Source organism: Cervus elaphus, chromosome 15 (genome assembly GCF_910594005.1).
Source record: "Cervus elaphus chromosome 15, mCerEla1.1, whole genome shotgun sequence".
NCBI classification, from domain to species: domain Eukaryota; kingdom Metazoa; phylum Chordata; class Mammalia; order Artiodactyla; family Cervidae; genus Cervus; species Cervus elaphus.
In genome coordinates this window covers 86,439,807-86,462,607 of record NC_057829.1, presented here as the reverse complement: position 1 = coordinate 86,462,607, position 22,801 = coordinate 86,439,807, and the positions used below count along the sequence as shown (strand labels likewise).

Sequence of the window (22,801 nt, the reverse complement as noted above, 5' to 3'; positions counted from 1 at the left end):
TACATGAGATAGCTTGCTTCTTTTAATAACAAACATCAGCAAAGGTACAGCTATACAAGCAGTCTCTTACAGTGATGAGAATATAATCAGTTCAGTCCTTCCAGGAAGCAATTTACTAATATGCATAAAATACCTTTGACACATCTACATCATTTGATCCTATTATCCCATTCCTGGGAACCTAAGAAAAGCATCAGAAATGCTGGCAATTTTATTCCTCCAAACATTATAATAAAAAATTTCCAAATAAATAAAAGACCAGTAATAAGAGCTAGGTTAACAAAGTACGGCAACTCAAAGTCATAGCACACATTCATTTTTTTAAAGATGAAAATATTTTAATTACTTCAAAGTGTAAAATTCAACAAAAGAATGTACACTATTTCATTTACATAAAAATATTAAAAATTGAAAATACTCAAGATGCACAAAATACACATACATGAAAGATTTCCTCTATACAGAGATAGCATAAACTGTATTTTCTTCACAGCTTCTCTTACCTCTGACATATTCTACAATGAGGATGCTCTGCTTTTATTATTTAAAAATGAATTAAATTCATAAGGGAAGTCAGTATATAATGCCAAGTTTGATAAAACAAGAAGATACTGCTACGTCCATCCACAAATGAATAGACAAAGTGAGGCATATAAATAAAATGGAATTATTCCAACTTAAAAAAAAAGGAAATTCTGACACATGTTACAACATGGATAAATCTTGAAGACATTACACTAAATGAAATAAACCAGTCACAAATGGACAAACAGCATATGACTCCACCTCTAGGAGGCACCCAGAGTAGTCCAATTCACAGCGACAGGAGAGTGGCAGTGAAGACGGCAAATTTTATTATGTATATTTCACAATTAAATTTTTTTTAAAGAAAAAATAACAGAAGGACAATATTCAGACATATTAGAGGTCCTGCTTCAAAAATCACCTATGTAGTGTTCCTCCCTCCTTCTCAAAAGATAAATGTTTATATTTCACCTAATCACATCAAACTGAGGCTCATTCTGTAAAACAAATGGTCTGGTCTTTGAAAATGGTAATGACATGAGTAAACAAAAAACAAAAATAAAAACCACCTGAGGCACTGTTTAGATTACAGGCAATAAAACAACTAAATAACCTTGACTGAGTGGAGTTGGAACAAAAGTTATCAGTGAAACTAATGGTGAAGCTGAATATGGACTTCAAATATTAAAATTTCTGGCTTATTATATTGTGTGACTATATAGGAGAAATGTGTTCTTAAAACATACAATGCTGAAATATTTAGGGGCAAATGTCATGACATCTGGAGCACTCTCAAGTTGTTCAGGAAAAAGTCATACAGAGAGACGGAGACAAAAAAAAAAGAAAGAAAGAAAGCTCAAAATGTGGCAAAGTACTAAGAACTGGAAAACCTATTTCAAAAGCATTTGGTGTTCAATGTATTATATTTGTAACTTATCTACTGGTTTTGAAATTTCTCAGAATGAAACACTGATGGGCGAAAGTGTGGTTATCTCCACAAAGAACTGAAAGTGGAGAAAAGGAAATTTGCTTTTCTTTATAAATTCTTTCTATAACTGCTTGATTTTTGTAACTCTGTGCATAGCTTATTAACTGTTTACAGTTAAAGTCATTTTATGGTAAATAATAAAGTTCCCTGGAGTCTAAATATATCTTTTCATACTTAATATTTAAATGCTACTTTTGGATTTCATAGTTCAATGTGTTCATTTAATATAATGTTTTTAAAGAAAGAAAGCCTTTGCTAAATCAGTGACGCGTATTCGAATGTCAGTATCATACAACCAAGAATCATTAGACATATTCCCTTTCTCACCATTAGGAGGCACATTATTAGCTGGCAGGCCTGTGTAATCAATCACTTCTAAAAGCCAAGAATCACGTCTCAGGGACTAAAGTCAGCCAGGGCTCTGTTTCTGCCATTGTCGTCCATCTGCCTTGACACACGCATTCCTGGAAGCTTCTTTCTTATCCCAGGTGTCAGGAAGCACTATGAAAAGCCACACTGAACTGGCCAGGGGAAATACTTAAAATGAGTGTGTATTCCCTCCAGACTACAATCTTACATTGGAGAATTACCAAGATTCACTTAAAAACCATGACTTAAAATGTTATTTTAAAATAAGAGTTCCAAAAGCACAAAAGTAAATCCTTTGAAACTTTAAGAAAAATAAGACAGAACTAGCTGAAGACAATACTACTTTCACAGTGCCAAAAAGAATTCCATTACCTGTAACATCAACTACCTAGGACAGGAAGGAGATCCACTACCAAAAATGTGTATGAAGTGAAAAGACACCACCATCCTTATAGATACACACACATCTCACACTAAGAGTATCACAGAGAGTTAACCAAGGACATACAAGGCACTGCCAGCATCGCAGCAGCCTGCTTTCCTTTTAAGGATGTAGTGCCAAAGATCTGCTGCAGGAGTCTGCATATATTCTGGATTCTATTAAAAGCTTTTAATAGAATATTGCAACTCAAATCATTTTTTTAATGTTTTTAAAAAGTGTGATGGTTTTGAATGCCAAAGACTAAGAAGACCTTTTTTGCAGGCTCCATATTCATTCATACATAAAGCAATGTATTAAGGAAAAAGGGATACTAAATAAGAGTATCTTTCAGGAGGACAGCTTGGCATCAAAATAAAAGCAACCTCACAAGCAAATAAAATGGTCCAGCAGTTAAAGAATAACCATAGCTTAAAATTAAGCAATTCCACAGGGCAGGAAAAATTCTAAAGATGGAAATAGCTGCAGTTTATCAGACATAAGCAAACACAGCAAAGCAAACAGAACAAATACTAGTGAAATACCATACTAAAAATCAAGCTCAAATAATGTGCCCTAGCTATGGAATGCTGAGAAATACTACCAAGTGATAGTATTAGGAAACGGCAAAAAACTTCACTTAGGCATACTTATTTAGCTGACTCAAAAAAGAAGACTGAAAACATTAATATTCATTGGCATCAAACGCCATTCAAAAGTCCCAGTAACAGCATTTCTTTCAACCAAATCAAGGGGGAAAAAAAAACAAAAAACACCACCACACTGTGAATAAGAAGTATATGGTCTTCATCTACTACTCCTGGCATATAACTCCTAAAACCCTTGTAATTTCCTATTAAGAGCCATAAGGGCATCTTTTGTTACAGTCCTTAGTTTTGTTCTCAGTTCCTAAATAGTTCCAGAATGATAAAGATGAAATAAATAGGAGTCTTTTGTTACTCATATAGCAAGCCCTTTCAAACACCTCTGAGCTTATGTTAATAAGGTGACTTTTAGGAAAGCCCCTAAGGATGGAGGCTGGTTGCCAGGGGAACCAACCCAGTGACAGGAAGGTTGGAATGTTCAGCCCCACCCCACTACCACCTCCTGGGGGCGGGGCGGGGGGGGGGTGGCGGAGAATGGGCTGAAGGTTGAAACCATCACCAGTGTCCGTTGATTTAATCCATCGTGCCTCCGTAAAAATTCCTGGTGCTGGGTTTGGAGAGCTTCTAAGCTGGTGAACCTGTGGAGGTGCTGTGAGAATCCCTTCCCATTCCATGCCATATGCATCTACTCCACCTGGCTATTCCTGAATCATATATTTTTTATAATAAACCAGCAATCTAGTAAGTAAACTATTTTCCCCCCAGTTCTGTAAGCCATTCCGACAAATTGAACTCAAGGAGGTGACTGTCAAAACCTAGGATTTATAGTCTACAGTCAGAAACACAGGTGACAACCTGGATTAGTACTGGCATCTGAAGGGGGTAAGGAAAGAAGAGAGACAATCTGGTGGGACTGAGCCCTTAAACTGTGGGATCTGAGGCTATTTCCAGGTAGACATCCACAAGAAAAAGAAATGCAAAAAAGCAAAATGGCTGTCTGAGGAGGCCTTATAAATAGCTGAGCAAAGAAGAGAAGCTAAATGCAAAGGACAAAAGAAAAGATATACTCATCTGAATGTAGAGTTCCAAAGAATAGCAAAGAGATAAGAAAGCCTTTCTCAGTGAACAATGCAAAGAAATAGAGGAAAACAATACAATGGGAAAGACCAGAGATCTCTTCAAGAAAATTAGAGATACAAAGGGAACATTTCATGCAAAGATGGGCTCAGTAAAGGACAGAGCTGGTATGGACCTAACAGAGCAGAAGATATTAAGAGGTGGCAAGAATACACAGAAGAACTATACAGAAAAGATCTTAATGACCCAGACAGCCACAATGGTGTGATCACTCACCTAGAGCCAGACATCCTAAAGTGAGAAGTCAAGTAGCCCTTAGAAAGCATCACTACATACGAAGCTAGTGGAGGTGATGGAATTCCAGTTGAGCTATTTCAAATCCTAAAAGATAATGCTGTAAAAGTGCTGCACCCAATAGGCCAGCAAATTTGGAAAACTCAACAGTGGCCACAGGACTGGAAAAGGTCAGTTTTCATTCCAAGGTCCATTTCATTCCCAAAGAAAGGCAATGCCAAAGAATGCTCAAACTACTGCACAACTGTACTCATTCTGCGTGCTAGCAAAGTAATGCTCAAAATTCTCCAAGCCAGGCTTCAACAGTATATGAACTGAGAACTTCCAGATGTTCAAGCTGGATTTAGAAATGGCACAGGAGTCAGAGATCAAATTGCTAATATCTGCTGGATCACAGAAAAAAAGCAAGAGTTTCAGAAAAACATCTAGTTCTGCTTTATTGACCAAGCCAAAGCCTATGATTGTGTGGGTCACAATAAACTGTGGCAAATTCTTCAAGAGATGGGAATACCAGACCACCTGACCTGCTTCCTGAGCAAACTGTATGCAGGTCAAGAAGCCACAGTTAGAATCGGACATGGAACAACAGACTGGCTTGGGAAATCTGCCGCTGCACCTCCACCATCACACAACACACACACACCACACACACCACACACACACACACACACACCCCACCCCCCCATATACATCTGGTAGCCATTAATGCTACAAATGTAACCTAAGGTTACAGATACATACAAGTGAATTTTTTCTTACAAACACACCTATATGCTACCTTTGTCTAGAAAAGGATAACAAGGTAGCGACATCACATCTGGCGAGTCAGTAAGCCTCTCTGTGCTGAAGGAGGAAACCGACCGAGCTGGACTCTGTCTTAGGCCAGGCTGTGAACATGAGGCTACACGCATGGTCACCCTCCCAACAGACTCTGAACTTTGTGCCCAGTGTCTATAGAAGTGGCATACCAATGGAAAACCATTTTAAATGTCCTTTGTGTTAATTTCCTATTGCTGCTTCTAACAAACCGCTATAAATTTAGTGACTTAGCTCAGCTGGTAAAGAATCCACATGCAATGCAGGAGACCTGGGTTCGATCCCTGGGTTTGGGAAGATCCCCTGGAGAAGGGAAAGGCTACCCACTCCAGTATTCTAGCCTGGAGGATTCCATGGACTATCCATGCGGTCACAAAGAGTCAGACATAACTGAGGGAATTTCACTAGTGACTTAATACAAATTTTTTATCTTAAAATTTAGGAGAGGTCAGAAGTACCACAGGGGTCTCACTGGGCTAAAATCAAGGTGCACTTCACAGGGAGAATCTGGGGTAGCTGTGCCTTTTCCATCTTCTAGAGGCTGCCAGCATTCCTTAGCCAAGAGCCCTGCACCACTTAAAACCTCTGCTACTGCCCAACCTCATCTCATTCTCCCATCTCTCTCCTTCACTGGTTAAGGACCCATATTACACTGGGCTTGCCAGGATCATCTGGGATGATCTCTCCATCTCAAGGCCCTTGAACTACATCTTTTGCCAAGTAAAGCAGCGTATTCATAGATCCTGCGGACTAGGATTTAGGCCTTTTGGAGGGCTTGAGGATATTGTTCTGCCTGCCAAACTTTTTAACTCAATCATGTACATCAGAGAAAACCCAGAGGGCTGGGGTAAGTGCCTACAAGTAAGTCAAGTATCAGGCAAGTAAAAAATACAAATTTGGACACTAACTCATCATTAATATTGTATTTTTCCAAGATACCTAATGTTCTGTGTTTTCAGACAATTCATCAGTAAAATACCTCGGTAGAGTAAATTAATAATTTTTAAGGCTAAAGGAGTACTTACTGAACTAGAAAACACAAGTTTCTATTTTTCTTGTTTACAATAACATACACCCTGAATTACCTCTAAAGTTAAAAAGTCAGTCACTGAGGTGTCTGAATAAATGGATAAAATCATTGTGGTCTGTTATGTCAGGAATTTCCTTTTCTCTTTTGCTGTTGTAATTTTATTAGTATAAATCCATTCCAGTACACAACACTACCATCTCTCAAAAACTAATACATGACTTTTTCTTCCATTGAAGTTAATTTTGTTTGGCTTATTACACAACACTCCTTCCATTTGACCAGACACTGTACATCAAAATTAGGAATTGAAAAAGTCATTATAGAAAATTACACATAGCAACAGGTATTTCTGGATGCAACACTGTGATTTATAGGGAAAAAATAATCATTCAGATGCCATATACATACATATATATATGCAAAATTCAGACTTAAATTGAAGAAATTAGGGAGAACCACTAAACCATTAGGTATGACCTAAATCAAACCCCTTACGATGATACAATGGAAGTGACAAATAGATTCAAGGGACAAGCTCTGACAGTCAGAGAGCCTGAAGTACTACGGACCAGAGGTCCGTGACGCTGTACAGGAGGCAGGGAGCAAGACCATCCCCAAGAAAAAGAAACGCAAAAGGCAAAACGGCTGTCTGAGGAGGCCTCACAAATAGCTGAGAAAAAAAGAGAAGCTTAAAGGCAAAGGATAAAGGGAAAGATATACCCATCTGAATGCCGAGTTCCAAAGAATAGCAAAGAGATAAGAAAGCCTTCCTAACTGATCAATGCAAAGAAATAGAGGAAAACAACAGAACAGGAAAGGCTAAAGATCTCTTCAAGAAAATTAGAGATACCAAGAGAACATTTCATGCAAAGATGGGCTCGAAAAAGGACAGAAATGGTATGGACCTAACAGAAGCAGAAGATATTAAGAAGAGGTGGCAAGAATACACAGAAGAACTGTTACAAAAAAAATCACAATGGTGTGATCACTCACCTAGAGCCAGACATCCTAGAATGCGAAGTCAAGTGGGCCTTAGGAAGCATCACTACAAACAAAGCTAGTGGAGGTGATGAAATTCCAGTTGAGCTATATCGAATGCTAAAAGATGATGCTGTGAAAGTGCTGCACTCAATATGCCAGCAAATTTGGGAAACTCAACAGTGGCCACAGGACTGGAAAAAGTCAGTTTTCATTCCAATCCCAAAGAAAGGCAATGTCAAAAAATGTTCAAACTACCACGCAACTGCACTCATCTCACATGCTAGCAAAGTAATGCTCAAAATTCTCCAAGCCAGGATTCAACAATACGTGAACTGTGAACTTCCAGATGTTCAAGTTGGATTTAGAAAAGGCAGAGGAATCAAACTGCCAACATCCACTGGATCATGGAAAAAGGAAGAGAGTTCCAGAAAAACATCTACTTCTGTTTTATTGACTACGCCATAGATTTCACTGTGTGGATCACAACAAAGTGGAAAATCCTTCAAGATACAGGAATACCAGACCACCTGACCTGCCTCCTGAGCAAACTGTATGCAGGTCAAGAAGCAACAGTTAGAACCAGACATGGAACAATGGACTGGCTCCAAATTGGGAAAGGAGTATGTCAAAGCTGTCTATTGTCGCCCTGCTTATTTAACTTACTTGCAGAGTACATCGTGGAAAATGCTGGGCTGGATGAAGCACAAGCTGGAATCAAGACTGCCAGAAGTATCAATAACCTCAGATATGCAGACGACACCACCTTTAGGGCAGAAAGCGAAGAAGAACTCAAGAGCCTCTTGATGCAAGTGAAAGAGGATAGTGAAAAAGTTGGCTTAAAACTCAACATTCAAAAAACGAAGATCATGGCATCCGGTCCCAGAACTTCATGGCAAACAGACGGAGAAACAATGGAAATAATGAGAGACTATTTTGGGGGCTCCAAAATCATGGCAGATGGTGACTGCAGCCATGAAATATGAAAAGACACTTGCTCCTTGGAAGAAAAACTATGACAAACCTAGACAGCGTATTAAAAAGCAGAGACATTATTTTGCCAACAAAGGTCCATCTAGTCAAAGCTATGGTTTTTCCAGTAGTCATGTACGGATTTGAGAGTTGGATCACAAAGAAAGCTGAGTGCCAAAGAATTGATGCTTTTGAACTGTGGTGTTGGAGAAGACTCTTGAGAGTCCCTTGGACTGCAAGGAGATCTATCCAGTCAATCCTAAAGAACATCAGTCCTGAATATTCATTGGAAGGACTGATGCTGAATCTCCAATACTTTGGGACCTGATGCAAAGAACTGACTCCTTGGAAAAGACCCTGATGCTGGGAAAGATTGAAGGCAGGAGGAGAAGGGGACAAGAGAGGATGAGATGGTGGGATGACATCACCAACTCGATGGACACAAGCTTGAGTAAGCTCCAGGAGTTGGTGAAGGACAGCAAAGACTGGCGTGCTACAGTCCATGGGGTCGCAGAGTGTTGGCATGACTAAGCAACTGAACTGAACTGATATATGTATAAACATATATATTGGACCTTCATCCACTGTTCCTGGCTCACAGCTTCCCCAAACCCTTAAACTTCCTGAGTGATAAAGCAATGAAATAATATTTGGTCTCTTTTCCTCAGCTCCTGAAAACACATCAGGGTAGGTGACTTTTGGATCCCACCCAAGGTAGGAGCTGGCTGCCAGGGGAACTAGCCATGTGATCAGAGGGTTGTGACGTTCAGCTCCACCCACTATACCACCCTGACCTCCAGAGAGGGGAGAGGGAAGAGAAGCGGGAGACTCCCAGTGACCAATGATTTAATTAACCATGTCTATGTAATAAGGCCTCCATAAAACCCCAAAAGGCCAGGGTTTCAAGAGTCTCCAGACTGGTGACCACACAGAGATTTGAGTAGAGTGGCATACTTGGAAAGAGCATCATGGAAGTTCCATGCCCCTTCTCCAAACCTTACTCTCTACACATCTCTTACATCTAGATGTTCATCTGTATCCCTTATCATATCCTTTTATAATAAACCAGTGACCCGGTAAGTAAACTGCTTCTCTGAGCTATGTGAGGTATTCTAACAAATTTATCAAACCCAGGGTGCGTGAGGGTGGGAGTGTCATGGGAACCTCTGATTTATAGCCAGTCAGAAGTACAGATTAACAACCTGGGCTTGGGGCTGACTTCTGGCATCTGAAGTGGAGGGAGGTCTTCTGGGACTGACTCCTTCACCTACAGGATTTGATTCAACCTGCAAATCCTACAGGGTAGACAGTATCAGAATTCAGTTGACCTCTCAGGCACCCTGCTGGTGTTTTGAGAATTACCTGTTGAGACATGAGGAAGCTCCCCAATACAGACACACGTTGGAATTGAAACGCTTTACATAAAAGGAAGAAAACACCACCAATAAAACCTTAGTAATTCACTTCCTTGAGAAAAACCATCATACACATGATTTTTAATACCAGTACCAAAATAAATTGAAAAGACCATTTTAAAATGCAAAAGGCCTATACACTAATTATTGTTAAAATGAAAAAAGTGTTAACGAAAGCAATACATTCTGACATGTTTAACAACACACAAGTTTTAGACATTTCTACACTCTACAGTTAACATCTAACACTCTGGAGTGGACAGATGCATGTAACACTGTATATAGTAAGGGGGCCAAAATATAATCGGCATAAACACAGAATATAACTGCCACGAATATTACTTTTCAACAGAAGTTATGAGAACGGGAAAAACATTCCATCAAATACAACAAAATGTTTACACTATGTAAGAAAAAATTAAATCTAATATATCTCCTATGTTTTAAGAATCATCAATGTTTAGACACATCAGAATTTTGCTCAGTAATAAGATTACAATCCTCGTGACTCCATTTCAACATACTCCATGATAATGAGATTCTGGGTTAGCTCATAAGTCTAATTCTCAACAGAACAGGGGCACACCAGTACATACTGTAGGTCACACCAAAGCCTAGGGGCAACAGAGATGTTACTAACGCATATGTTCTCTTTAATGCCATTGCCAAGCACAATTCTCTTCCTCCTACGCCTTCAACAGCACTCCTTCTCACTGTCCTCCAATATCAAATCCTTTCCATCTTCATTAGCAGGGCCACTAGACAAATTAAATGTAAGAAATATGCAGCTGCTTAAGGCAAAATGCAAAACAGGAAGCAACACGTCCAATGGCAACTGAATAAAAACTTTTCAAGAAAAAAACTTTGATTTAGGACTCAAGGTATAGAAAACACATACAATAATTTTTTCCCTTATATATTCATCAAGCTATCAAATACTCATCAGGAAGATGGAGAAATTAAATGTAAAGAAATCTGACCTTCCATATCCATAGACCACCCAGTGATAAACTGAGACATCTTCAAATAAGATTCATGGAACTTACTTGCTCTGTCTTAACCTGACAAGAAACCAAGTTGGTCAAGAGTAGGTGAAAAGGTGAAAAGTACAAAAAGGAGGGGAGAAAGCAAAGAATGGAGAAATTTAGGAGAGAAGAAAAAACGTTTGCCTCTGAAAGGTCTACTTGTCCAGATCCCAGTTTCCACAAAAGTTTATTCACTGATTAACAAAAATTTCAATGTCTGCTATGTATCAGGCACCATTTAAGGTACTAGGAAACAGCTGGGAACAAAACAGAAAAAATTCCTGGTTGTCATAAAGCTTAAGTTCTCGTATACTTACAGCTGATTCACACTGTTGTACAGTAGAGACCAACAGAAGATTGTAAAGCAATTATCCTCCAGTTAAAAATAAATTTGCTTAAAAAGTTTTAAGAAAGAGACAAAAGAGGTGATTTCTAATAAGTATACTGGAGGTTAACAAGTGTTGTGAAGAAAATGAAAGTTGAGGGAAAAGGATATACAAGAGGACTGAAATTTCAGATGCAGCAGTCAGGGAGGCCTCCCAGAGAAGATGACATGTGAGAAAATACCTGCAGGAGGTACATTCGCTAATCCTGCAATCTAGAGACAGTAATTCAGGAAGAGGAAATAGATACTGCAGAGGCTTGAGGTTTATTTGCAGATAAGAAAGGTTGCAAGAGTTGCTGGAGTGAGAGAGGAAGAGAGAAAGAAAATGTGTCTAAAAATGGGGGAAGCAGGTGTGGGATAAGAGAGAAGAGAGGCCTATAAAACTGGCTTTTACTCTGAGCTCACAGGGAATCACTGGAGGGTTCTGAGTGGAGTAGCGCCTCTTCAGAGAACAATTTGTAAAGGATACAAACAAAGAGAATCACGGCTTGGATCAGGGTAATGACAGGTGGCCAGATTCTGGATATACTTTGAAGACAGAGCCAGTGAGAACAAAGTATAAGAGAAAAAGGAGAAAACCAAGGATGACCAAAGCTTTGGACACAGCAAATATAATCAACTTGCTGGGTCCAGAGTCATCAACCAACATGGGAGAGTGAGAGAACAGATTTGAGAGGCTGGCTCAGTTTTAGCCTCACTGAGTTTGAAATACTACATATTCAAGGGAAAATGCTGCAGAGGCAGCAGCTGGGTAAGAGAGTCTAAGGCTCAGGCATACAAGAAGTTATCGTACAGATTCAACCTGAGGTTCTTATCTGACCCTGGGTCTTTTCAAGGGATCAACCTGGGGGTCCCTTGTTGTTCTTCTGAAGGGCAGCTGATTCGGTAGAAGAGCAACACTAAAATAATGTGTTATGTGGTGCTGCCTTAATTCTAGGGACATCATCACCTATCCAGTGGGAAAGGTAGGCCATGATTAGAACTGACAGAGCTCCCAGAAGATAACCTGGCACTAAACTGCAGACGTTCCAGAGACAGGCGCACATTTAAACCACATCTCTGCCTCTACCATTTCAGCACCCACTCCCAGATTTCTTTTCTTCTGGCTTTGGCACTGCTGTCCCCCACGTCCCCTCACCACACAAGACAATATACTGAGGTGAAATTTATACCCAATAGTCACATAAAAGATACTTTCTTAATACTGTGGAAACTTCAGCTTTGGCATTCTCAATACTGAATCTTCATTCCCATTTTAAAATGCTGGCCTGAGGTTGAGATTTTTTATTTCAATTTAAAATGGAAAGCCTCACATTTTTGCCGGCAATAGTGTAATATGTTGGAGAAGGCAATGGCAGTCCACTCCAGTGCTCTTGCATAGTATGCATAGCATACACTTTATACTTAGTGTACATACTTTGGAGATGATTTATTTTTAGTATATATGCTGCCAAAGCAAGTACTAAGATGGCTTTATTAAATGTCTAAATCAGTAAGCCATAATATACCATATCTAATGAAATCTGGAAAGCAGAAGGCAGACAGAAAAGGAGAAGATTAATTTTCAATACATGTGGACTTCTGCTAACCCAACACAATGTAAACAACTAAAAGTTCTTTTTTTTAACATATTTCAATGATATTTACAAATCAGTATATGATTATCCAACAAAGACAGGACCAAAATCTTTCATACAACTGTTTAGAACCGTATTATACAATGAAAACTCAAAAATACTTTCTGGTAGGAAAGAGAATCCACAGTACCAAGAACCAATCAATTCCTAGCCCTAAGAACCCAGAAACTCTGGAGTATGTAGGAATGGGGACTTGGCTTTGCTCAGTTTGCTAAGAATTGCTAAGAATTCAAAGAGGCAAAAAAGATGGTTATCCAAAAAAACTCAATATATGGAAAGAAAGACAAACATCAAGAAGACACAGTAGTCAGAAATGCAAGAAATAACAGCCATAAAGACGGAGATATACTGACAGGTCTAACTTATGCATGTCAAGGGGAAAAAATATTTCAAAGCAGTTCTTATCATTAGATCCACTAACTTGAAGAAACAGTGACCCGACCCCAAAGACATTAAAAAAAATCACTGCAATCTAGTTTCTTACCTTCTATAAATGTACAGGTACTATAACACCACCTTACAGTTAATATTAACATATTATACTGCTGCTGCTGCTGCTGCTAAGTCGCTTCAGTCGTGTCCGACTCTGTGTGACCCCACAGACGGCAGCCCACCAGGCTCCCCCGTCCTTGGGATTCTCCAGGCAAGAACACTGGAGTGGGTTGCCATTTCCTTCTCCAATGCAGGAAAGTGAAAAGTGAGAGTGAAGTCACTCAGTCATGTCCAACTCTTCTCGACCCCAGGGACTGCAGCCTACCAGGCTCCTCCGTCCATGGGATTCTCCAGGCAAGAGCACTGGAGTGGACTGCCATTGCCTTCTCCAACATATTACACTATTGCCTGCAAAAATAATCTTAACAGTGTTCCAAAAGGCAGATGGGTAATTAAAGGACAATCACACATAGATACAAAAGATCACATAAGATTCCATTTGTATGGAATATTCACAATAATAGTCACTGAAACAGAAAGCAGACTGCTGATTCCCAGGGACTTGGGAGGTGTGGAACAACTGCTTAAATGGGTAATGGGTTTCTTCCAGGATGATGAAAATGTTTCAGGACTAGATACAGGTGATGGTGTGGGTTCACAACACTGTGGATGTGCTAAATACCACCAAATTGTTCACTTTCAAAATGATGAGTTTTATGTTATGTGAATTTGACCTCAATTTTTAAACATTCATAATAAATAAAACCCTTTTTTAGCTCGGGGTTTCAAAAAAAAAAACATTCACACCATATGTGGCACCTCAATTTGGGGAGAGAAGAATCAGCGGGCGGCAACGGGACAGCACAGATGGCTGCAGACAGCTCAGTGTGCTTTCCCTCCTCGTCCTCGGGACAGGGGGAAACGGGGCTAACAGTGACCAAGTGCTGGCTGTGCCCGGTGTTCACAAGGGCTCATCTGCTGGGGCGCTCTTGGGGGGCCAGGACAAACTAAAACAAAGAAACAGATTTCTTGAAATCCACTCTTTGGACTTGTAGGTTCGTAAGTTATGTACTCCATATTCAGGAGGATAAACAAAATTAACTGGTACTGGGAAATACACACACACACACCCCCCACACCCCCCACGCACACACCCCTAAGCCATGTTTAAGGCATAGCTATTATTCTACACAAGATTTAACTTTAACAGTCACTCAAAATTTTCTTTACAAAACTGAATGTCAAAGTAAGCACCCAATCCAAATCATTTAAATTTATATAATTCAAATAGCTAATCTACTCAAAAGCAGTGGGGGGCATACAGAGGAGTGAAATAACTGCTTTTGTGAATTTACATCATAAATAATAAACTCACAAGATCAGTAACTGGAGAAAATCCTACTCTCACAACATGTCTCTGTCACTTAACAGCTCTGAGCCAGTAACTGAGACTAATATCCAGCATTTCCTTAGGAAAGTACTAAAACACAAAACACACAAACCATAATTTGAACTACAGAATCAGCTGGCCACATGAAATCAGTTTCACCAAGTTTGCAAATATTCACTACAAGACATCACAAAAAATTAACATCAGCATTTTCAAGGTCAGTATTATGTCTGTTCAACTTCTTGGAGTCACACATTTTTGTGATATTTTTAACATCTGACTGAAGCTTCTACCATCACAAGACGCTCACACTGTTTACAGACACTCCAAAGCTGCAGCTGGCGCTCCTCAGTCACATCTTATTACAATAAGCAGAGTAGCAGTTCTAAACTGCAGGTATATATTTTACTACAGATATGTAAAAAACTCTGCTATATAACTTTCCATTTTTCTAAAGATGGAATGCACAATGAAATGGGAGGCAATAAAGGACAATGTTACGACAAGATCACAAATTCAGAGGTTCTTAAAAAAAAAAAAAAAACAAATTCAGAGGTTCTTATGCATGCATACTGCGAGTGTAGCTATCATGCTGAATGAACTAAATGCTAAATAATGTTGACCTTCCTTATATCTTTCATGTTACTTTTAATATCTTTTCCCAACCCATTCAAAAAACGCAGAAACTTACCCACACAAGCATTGAGGAACAGCCAGTCAGTCTTTTTCATCCTGTTTTTAATTTGCTTTAGTTTTTTGAAGTCCACTTCAAGTTCCTCCTTGCTGCCGACAGCACCAGCCAGCTCAATCCTCTGGAAATCCATTTTCACCTCTGAGTCCCGTTTCATAGTCGGCGGTGATCTTCTCTGGCTGTTGCCACTGCTACAGCTTCCTCTCCATCGAGCTCTGTCTTGCTCATTAATTATTGAAGAAGCCTCTTCAGTCTCTGCCAACTCGATTGCTTCAATATTATTAGGTCTGGGATGATCACAAACAACACATTTTTTAGCCTTGGCCCAGTTTTCATATGTGCAAATAGAACAAGTCCAATGCTGGGTCCTTGTGTTCAGTTTATTTCTATCATTGTATTCCTCACAAGGATCAACAGAAAAAGCAACTGGTCTTGAGCCAGATCCTGAGGATTGAGGAGATTCTGTGGGACTCCTGGTCCTACGCTGGGATAAGCACTGAGTGCATCTGATTGCTCTTGGCCAATTCAAATATGTGCACATGTGGCATGACCATTTATTGGCATTTTCCATGCTATATGAAGATTTAACCCTTGGTCTTGCGCTAGAGTCTGGACAGATCAAAGGACTACTTCCTCCTTCGGTGCTGGAAGGATCCCAATCTCTACCAACATCACTTGAACCACTTTTAAATGGATCTTCTGTAATAATTGTTCCACTAGGTCTCTGGGCACGACACATAGTACACTTGATTGCAGATGGCCAGTTTTCATACGTACAGTATTCACAAGCCCACTTAATTCCACGTTCTGACATTGTGCACTTCTTGAAGTGAGTTAAGTCAGGCAGGAAGCTATAAATAATTAGGATATGGTTATTAAAACAATACCTACATAATTCCACCCCTGAACACATGCCCAAAATATAAAAGTAACCTTCAACTTATAAAACATCAATTTCTCAAGATATGCATGTAACATTGCATACTTAAATTTTTTTTTTCCCCCCAGACACTAGAGATAGTTCCCAAAGAAAAATCTTAGACCTGGGGATTTAATGAAAATGTACTTTGGAATGCAAGAGAGACAGGCAAAGGGAAGTTTGTTCTAAGAGGGAAGGAGGTTAAAGCAGGAAGCCTCTCACAGAAACGTTTCATCTCAGCCAGGTCATCACCATCAATTTAGAAAAATAACCAGTAGTTAAAAGATTCAAAGGTAAGGGATAGAACACAAACCATGTATCTTAAACACATAACATTCTCAAATTATGAGCAACAGACTATTATGCTACTGAGGCATAGGACCACAATGTTTGTTTCACTAAAGAATTCAGAAGATCAAACATTCAACTCTATTGTTCTTCCTAAGGGAGAAAAGCAGCCTAAATATGCTAATTACCCACTGCTCTTAATAAGCACAGGTAGAAAAGATGTTGAGGAGTAATGCATACAATTAACAAAATAACTATGTGAAACAAAATAATGTTCCTTGATACCTATATCCTCAAAATCTTGCTCTGTCTAGAGTGCAAAAAATAAAAACTGCACATTACCTACTCTCGGGACAACCAATCGACAAAACATCCCTGAGATAACCACTAGCATAATCACTCCAATATAATTCTGAATATTTATACTCAAAATATTCAATATTTAAAATGCACTCAATTACATTAACTATTTAAAAGGCTCCTAGGAGTCTACACTGGACTTACTAACACTACAATACTATGAAGACTTTATTATTTAATGACAACCAATTTTTAAATGAAGCAACTTGCACAGCAAATGTAAAGATTTTTTTAATGGCTTGAATTTAGACATTGGCCACAAAAGCCAGCCTTTCCCTTTTCTTAAATCCCTTTCTCAACTAAATTTGTATCATCCTGCTACCTATGTGAAACCAGAAAAGTGAAAGAAATCTAGGAAAAGTAACAGAAGCTTTTCCTTCTCTTTCTCAAGGATTTTTCCTTTTGAACCTGGAAAGCAAAATCTTTCATTTTACAAGTGTATTATTACGTCCCTGCTTGCCAAGTCCTCACTTCTTTTAATAGCGTAAACTTTGTTAAGAGGACAATTTCACTATAAGAGAGCCTACTATTTAATAGCTAAAATAAAAATCACACTTACTAAGATTTTAGTTTCCATGCTATAACCTCCACCTTGTACATGGTCAGAATGAAAGCACAGTTTACAAATCAGAACAAAGACAAGACTCAGTCGTCATGGTGGCTCAGATTCTGACTTCCTCAGGAGACACTGCAAAATGTGGTAAGTGGTTCTGCAGAATTGTGAATAGCTATTCCTGTAAAGGAGACCAAAACTGAATTTCACTTGAAGCCTGCTACTTTATCCAAAAGTATTTATTGTTTTAAAAAGGCTTTATTTTTATAAATTCTCTATTCTAATCCTACTCATTTATTTTAATAATGGACTCTGATCTTTAGAATTTTAATACAGCAAAAGGTCAGCTGATTGGGTTGGTCAGTCAAATTAGGTACAGGAAAGATATTTTTCCCCTACAACCTTAAACTTATGTGTGTATGCATTATTATCATTCATCTTAAGTTGGTAGTAGGGCTTCCCTCATAGCTCAGTTGGTAAAGAATCTGCCTGCAATGCAGGAGACCCTGGTTCGATTCCTGGGTCGGGAAGATCCCCTGGAGAAAGGAAAGGCTACCCACTCCAGTATTCTGGCCTGGAGAATTCCATGGACTGGGGTCCATGGGGTCGCAAAGAGTCAGACACAACTGAGTGACTTACAATTTAAGTTGGCAGTACTAATAAGTCAATTCCTACCTGTATTACTTATTATTATTGAAGAGGGAAAGATGGTATAAACCAAGTTAACAGAACAAAGCAAATATATATGTGTGTGTGTGTATATATATATATATATATATATCTCTTATATTTAACTTTGAAATCCTTTTCTCGTTCAGCAACTTTGTTTTTCTCAAACCCAGGTAATTTATATTTATCTACTTAAGATTTTTCTGAGAAGGCAATGGCAACCCACTCCAGTGTTCTTGCCTGGAGAATCCCAGGGACGGTGGAGCCTGGTGGGTTGCCGTCTATGGGGTCGCACAGAGTCAGACACGACTAAAGAGACTTAGCAGCAGCACTTAGATTTTTAAATTTAGTTTGCACCTACTGATTATACACAATCTGACAGCAATCCAAAAATGCGTTGAAGGGCGAAGGCTAAAATCATAAAAGCATTCATAAAATGGACAATCGAGATTTAATGGCAACTTTCATATTCATTAGGCAGTTTCTTCCTTTGGTTTCTCAGGAATGAAATATAAATAAATTACTTGCTCATGCTACTGGAAACTAAAATGAGCAAATAGAAACTTAACATGACAAGAACAAATGGCATAATGTACATATCCAAGGATACATAATCTCAATATTTCATTTAAAACATTCACTTCAAAAATTCACGCTTGCTTTGTTAAGTATTACTTTGATATAGTCTCAACTAAACAGTTTATGGCCTTACGTTACCTTAGCTAATCTTCATGGAATTAATACTGTGCCAGCATAACTTAAATGTCCATGTCTCACAAAATACAAACAAAAGACCCTGCCATTAAAAAATAAAAAATCGTCATGTAAGCCTGGTAAATAGCCTGTATGTGCTACGTGCTTAGTCGCTCAGTCATGGCCAACTCTTTGTGACCTCATAGACTGTAGCCCGCCAGGTCCTCTGTCCATGGGCATGCTCCAGGCAAGAATACTGGAGTGGGTTGCCATGCCCTCCTCCAGGGGGTCTTCCCAACCCAGGGACTGAACCCAGGTCTCCCAAACGCAGGCAGATTCTTTACCGTGGGAGCCGCCAAGGAAGCCCGGTACATAGCCCACCCCTCCTCAAAATTCACGTAACTAAGCAATATCAAAACCAAGCTCAAGAATTCTGAGGTAAGTGCATTATATTAGACAATGATACATATAGTATACACTCTACTGAGACGTTGTAAGATAGTTTTTTCATAACTGAAAGTTAAAATTCAGTTTTAACTACAGGGGAATTTGTAGTGTATTTACAATTTTGAGTAATTGACCTCAAAATAGATATATTTCTTCTGTAGTGTTTAGTAATGCTTCACAAGTACGGTCTAGTTCACTATTAAACATGACAGTATAAAAAATGTTTACTTATGAGCCCCTCCTTTTCGCTAACCACTGACCCAAGCATCATAATACATAGTTTTATTAGTGTTTGAACTTGGAAGTATATAATTAAAAGCAGTTTTGAAAAAAAAAAAAAAAGCAGTTTTGAATTTAATACTACAAAACTTTTTTATAAAGTTAAAATCCTGGAGAGAATTATCTGAGAGCATCATTTGTTCCTGTGGTAACAGTAAATGGAATGGAAGAGTAAAAATAACATCAGTTCAACTACGTGATTTCGCATTACTGAGATGAAATTAATACTGAGTACACTTGTTCTACCAAAGTCAAAAAATCCCAAAAAGAACATGAAATTATTTTTAACAGCAACCAGCTCTAAGATTTAATACTGCACACTGAAATAAAACCATTATTAAATACCTTTCAAGTAATCATATATTCATATACCCAAATAAATTTAACTTACAAGCCTATTTTTGCATAAAACACAGCTTTCCAAATTCTATCCAGTAAATCATACTTCAGCTAACTGATACACAAAGTAACAATAAAATCTATATAATAAGTGCTCCTTCAAGGGGCATGAGCCACAACTAATACTCTTAAATATTCCTTGATTGAAATGCAATACCAGCAGTTCCCATCTTGTGGCCCAAAGAGTCCTCGAATCTATACATCAAACCCTACCTGCAGACTGAATAATGTCTCCAAGTGTATTAACCATTTTCTAGTATCAAATTCACAACTGCTTTTGATATACTTCCAAGTTCAAACACTAATAAAACTGTGAGTAGTATGATGCATGAGTCAGTGGCTAGCAAAAGGGAGGGGCTCCTAACTAAACATTTTTTATGCTGTCATGCTTAGCAGCGAATTAGACCGTACTTGTAAAGCATTACTAAACACTACAGAAGAAACATATATATTTTGAGGTCAATTACTCGAAATTGTAAATACACTACAAATTCCCCCAACCACCTACTAAAACCCTCTGAAGAACGAGAGAAGTGAAATGGTCCTAACCAAACACAAACTCCTTGAGAAACAAGCTGACGGAAACTTAACTGCCAGTTAGCGTCAAATGACAAGCAGTTATCCAAAGGAAGGTCTAAGATATAAGTTTTATATTAGCTTTATTAGTGAGCCTATATTCAGTAATGCAAATATTGATTTTTAATGTAAATTGTTAATGTAAATATTAATTAACATAAACCTGTGGAGATTCACAAATGCTCAGAAATTATTTTAGGGGAATAACGATGAAAGCTAAAACTAGGATACTCCAAGCATGATAAATTTTCAGGTTCTATTAAAATATTAGCGCAAGATAATTCTGAATGGCAATATTTATATTTTTAAAAAGTACTATCCTTAACTCCTGAGCTCCAAATTCCACATAGTCACTTCCTCTTTTCTCCTCAGCATCTTTCTACATCACTGTCTTCCTCATAACAGTCAACAGAAAAAACAACTGGTCTTGAGCAAGATCCTAAAGTTTCACGATACGGCGGACCCTCTGTCTACAAATCTCACCTCATTTCAGGACTCCAACAGCTTGCTGCATTCCACATTAAACCTCTTATCGTCCACCTGCAACAAACCCCAGCCTGACTTCGCTCCCCAGTTTCCATTAAGGACGCCACTGATACTACTGGACCCAGCACAGCAGACTCATCTTGAATTCTGCCTTCACCCCATAGATTTTTTCTAGTGGTTTCTGTACAATCAGTTTTCTTTCTATTTCAGAGCCCATCAACCCTTTTTCAGTTCAGGTCAGAACTACTCTAATAGCCTCCTAAGCGCCTTCCCTTTCTAAATCCATCCAGCTCACCATTGCCAAAATAATCCTAATAACAGGGCCCTCTTTCTGAAACTCTTCTGTAACAGTACACACTCTCAGCTCCTTCCCAACACACAAACACAGCACACACCCCAGACCCACTCATGTACTACCACCCTCCACAACATGCCATGAAGACATTACCTGAGGAAAACAAGCACAACAGACTTAACACTCAGTTCTGGCAAATCTTACCCATCCTTTAAAGCTCAGTTCAAATCTCATCTCTCTCATAAAGTTTTTCAAATCATTTCAAGTATATACATTCCAAGCAACCACAACACTTCTATCCCCATTTGGCACCTACTGTATGTCTTCTTTAGGTCTAGTTTCTGGAATACTGATTTGTGGAACACTGATCGTGTCGTATCATTTCCTACACTCAAGTTTTCAATCAGAGCTTCCCAGGTGGCACTAGTGGTAAAGAATCCACCTGCCAATGCAGGAGACGCCTGGGACTTTGGTTCCATCCTTGGGTTAGGAAGATCCCATCGAGTAGGAAATGGCAACCAGCTCCAGTACTCTTGCCTGGAAAACCCCATAGACAGAGGAGCCTGGCGGGGTACAGTCCACGGTATTGCAAAGAGACATGAGTGAGTGTGCACAGTATAGCCAAGCTGTCAAGAACTGGCTCAGAGATTCTAATGGTATGGAATGGGGACCAGTCCTATGTCTAGAAAAATCCAGAGAGGAGACCATGTTGAGTGACCTGAACAGAGAAATGAGCAGAGCTTTTGAGCAATTTCAGGAAAAACAGGAGATTCTAGAGGATGGGATCCACTCCTGCAGCAAGACCTCAGTAGACATGCCTACCACTATCAATTAGGTACCAAGCCAAAGGCACACATGAGCTGGTTAAGAATTCAAGTCCTGAGGTGGCAAGGGCACAAGTGCATAGACTTTTCTGATCATTAAACATCCTCTGAAAGTCCTAAATCTGTGTCAGATCATGTATAGATGATTAAGCGTCAGTGAGACCCAAAAAATATGCTGACCGTCCCCTCCTTCAGAGATCACTGTTCTCTATCTCATCTGTATACTAAACATATTTGCTAAGAAGATCCCTTCCAAGCAATGTGTGGATAAGTTGGACAAAATTACTTTGGTTAAAATAATAGTTAAAAATAGTAATCAAATAACACTGTCATGGTGACTCTGGCCTTACTGGCACCAGGCCTTAATTAACTAAGGCACTTACCCGTACAACCAGTACATGTAACTTCATTCTAACAAACCCAAGTCCTTAAAATATAACAAAGAATATAAAGTTTACATTTCAGTAAGTCAACACTGTGTTAATTAGGAAAATTAATAAAAGCTATAATGTTAATGGTTTCTCTTAAACCGCCAGATAACTAGTACCCCACTGATACATAAACACAAGGTTAATTTATGGTATGTCAAATCTCAAACAATAGTAAGGCTCCTTTTTAAAATCTGTATCAGTCATTTCAGGGGAAATTCTATTTACATACTAGGGCTTTATCTGTAATTTCACCAACTTCCTCTGTATTCTCCAGTTCTCAGTAACAAAAAAGAGAGGAGAAGTGATAAATACAATGATAGATGGACACACAGGTTGATCTTGAGCTACTGTAGAACCCATCTTAGCATGCTTCCTATACACAGTTTCAGACACATCACAGGTCAATCATGGATCGCAAATTATAGTCCTTATAAACAAAACTAATTTAATGTAACAACCTAAGACAAGTTACTGAAGGTCTACTACACACTCGGAAATGTGGAAAGATGTACCTATTAAATACTGTCCTTATGCT

General features: G+C 38.8%; 1 protein-coding gene across 5 annotated transcripts in view; it reads right to left on the bottom strand.

The window, feature by feature from the left end:
• The window catches only part of ZRANB1 (zinc finger RANBP2-type containing 1), a 72,488-nt gene that overhangs the window by 29,658 nt on the left and 20,029 nt on the right, over positions 1-22,801 (bottom strand). For 3 of the 5 annotated variants that reach the window (XM_043926087.1, XM_043926090.1, XM_043926091.1), the window contains one exon: positions 15,048-15,898. In XM_043926087.1, the coding sequence (XP_043782022.1) occupies positions 15,048-15,898 (851 nt within the window). Of the gene's footprint in view, positions 1-15,047; positions 15,899-17,173; positions 17,349-22,801 lie in introns of those variants that run through there. The other 2 variants (XM_043926088.1, XM_043926092.1) reach the window with 2 other exon arrangements.